A 1,258-nucleotide genomic window follows, 5' to 3' on the forward strand; every position below is an offset into this window, starting at 1 on the left:
AATCAAACAAAAATCTAAGCAAAAGTGTTTTTTTTTTTAATCTAGTGAATGGGCTTGGAGCATATAAGAGTGAAATGTATGACTTAAAATAAGGCAGTTTTTGTTCATTTATGCTGAAGATGTTCTTGTTTTCTGTCAGTGTATGTGTTTGTAAAATCTACTCTGGCTGGAATTCACACTTGTTCGATTTCCCACTACTCATTGTAGGGTGGAATATGTAGCTGTTACGGAAGTTACAAAATGGAAAATTCAAACTGACTTATTGATTTATTAGGTGGTTAATATGAATCATGAAGAAAGAGATGAAATTGAATTCCCTTTTAAATCAAGGTCATTTTGATTTACAGAGTTCGTCTTTCATCTGAATTCTAGTCATGTCTGCCAAAATGGGAAAAGACCAAAGAAAATGAATGTGACTTACTGACACAGGGCATGACTGCAAGCTTTTGCTTTTATTTTTCAGCTAACTTTTCTGAGGAAACGGTTGAGAATTTCCCTTCTGATATCCCTACTGGCATATACTATGGATGGGCTTCTGTTGCAAATGGAGATGTGCATAAAATGGTCTCGAGTATAGGCTGGAATCCATATTACAAGAATGTTAAGAAATCTGTGGTAAGAGCTCTTGTGATAACTAGCTTATGAGACATTGTGGCTAACGTGTTTATGAAACCTTATGAGACAGATAAATGATCTCATTCATTCTTGCCCAGTTTTCCACATGTTCTTTCCTTTTAGGCTGACTGGTTCATGTCACTGTGAGAAAGTGTATTTCCCTTTTAAAGAAAAGGACTTTATTTTGGGGGAAATTCTGCTCCAGACTGAAATTCTTGTTTAGAGCTTACTGCAGTTGGGTAAACTTGCTAATGATTACTGTTTTTGTCTGGTTCAGGATCTGCATGGGTTACTTGGCGCCTAGGCCTTAGAATCTGACTCTGGAAAATAATCTTTGAGTGTTGTGTACAGGGCTGGCTCCAGGTTTTTTTTGCACACTAGGCAAGGCTACCTTCTGGTGCTCCCCCCCCCGGGTGTGCCCACCAATTTTCAAACATAAATGCGTTTTAGGAAGAATTTAGGAAGAAAGCCCACAATCCTAGTGTCTTTGCTCCTGATCTGGTTCTGCAGTAACAATTAGCACAGTAATACAGTCAATAAACATAAAACACCAATGAATCAATAACAGTGCTATTAACAAAGCCAGGAGTTCCTGGCTTCCTCCAGTGTCTGGAGTCTAAACAGGGTTGCCAACTCTGAGTTA

At 38.2% G+C, this 1,258-nt stretch overlaps 1 protein-coding gene across 1 annotated transcript in view; it reads left to right on the forward strand.

The window, feature by feature from the left end:
* The window catches only part of RFK (riboflavin kinase), a 5,928-nt gene that overhangs the window by 911 nt on the left and 3,759 nt on the right, over nt 1-1,258 (forward strand). The window contains 1 exon segment of the mRNA XM_015409262.1: nt 464-615. Coding sequence (XP_015264748.1) covers nt 464-615 — 152 coding nt within the window.

Source organism: Gekko japonicus, unplaced genomic scaffold (assembly GCF_001447785.1).
Source record: "Gekko japonicus isolate JY-2015 unplaced genomic scaffold, Gekko_japonicus_V1.1 scaffold325, whole genome shotgun sequence".
Classification (NCBI taxonomy): domain Eukaryota; kingdom Metazoa; phylum Chordata; class Lepidosauria; order Squamata; family Gekkonidae; genus Gekko; species Gekko japonicus.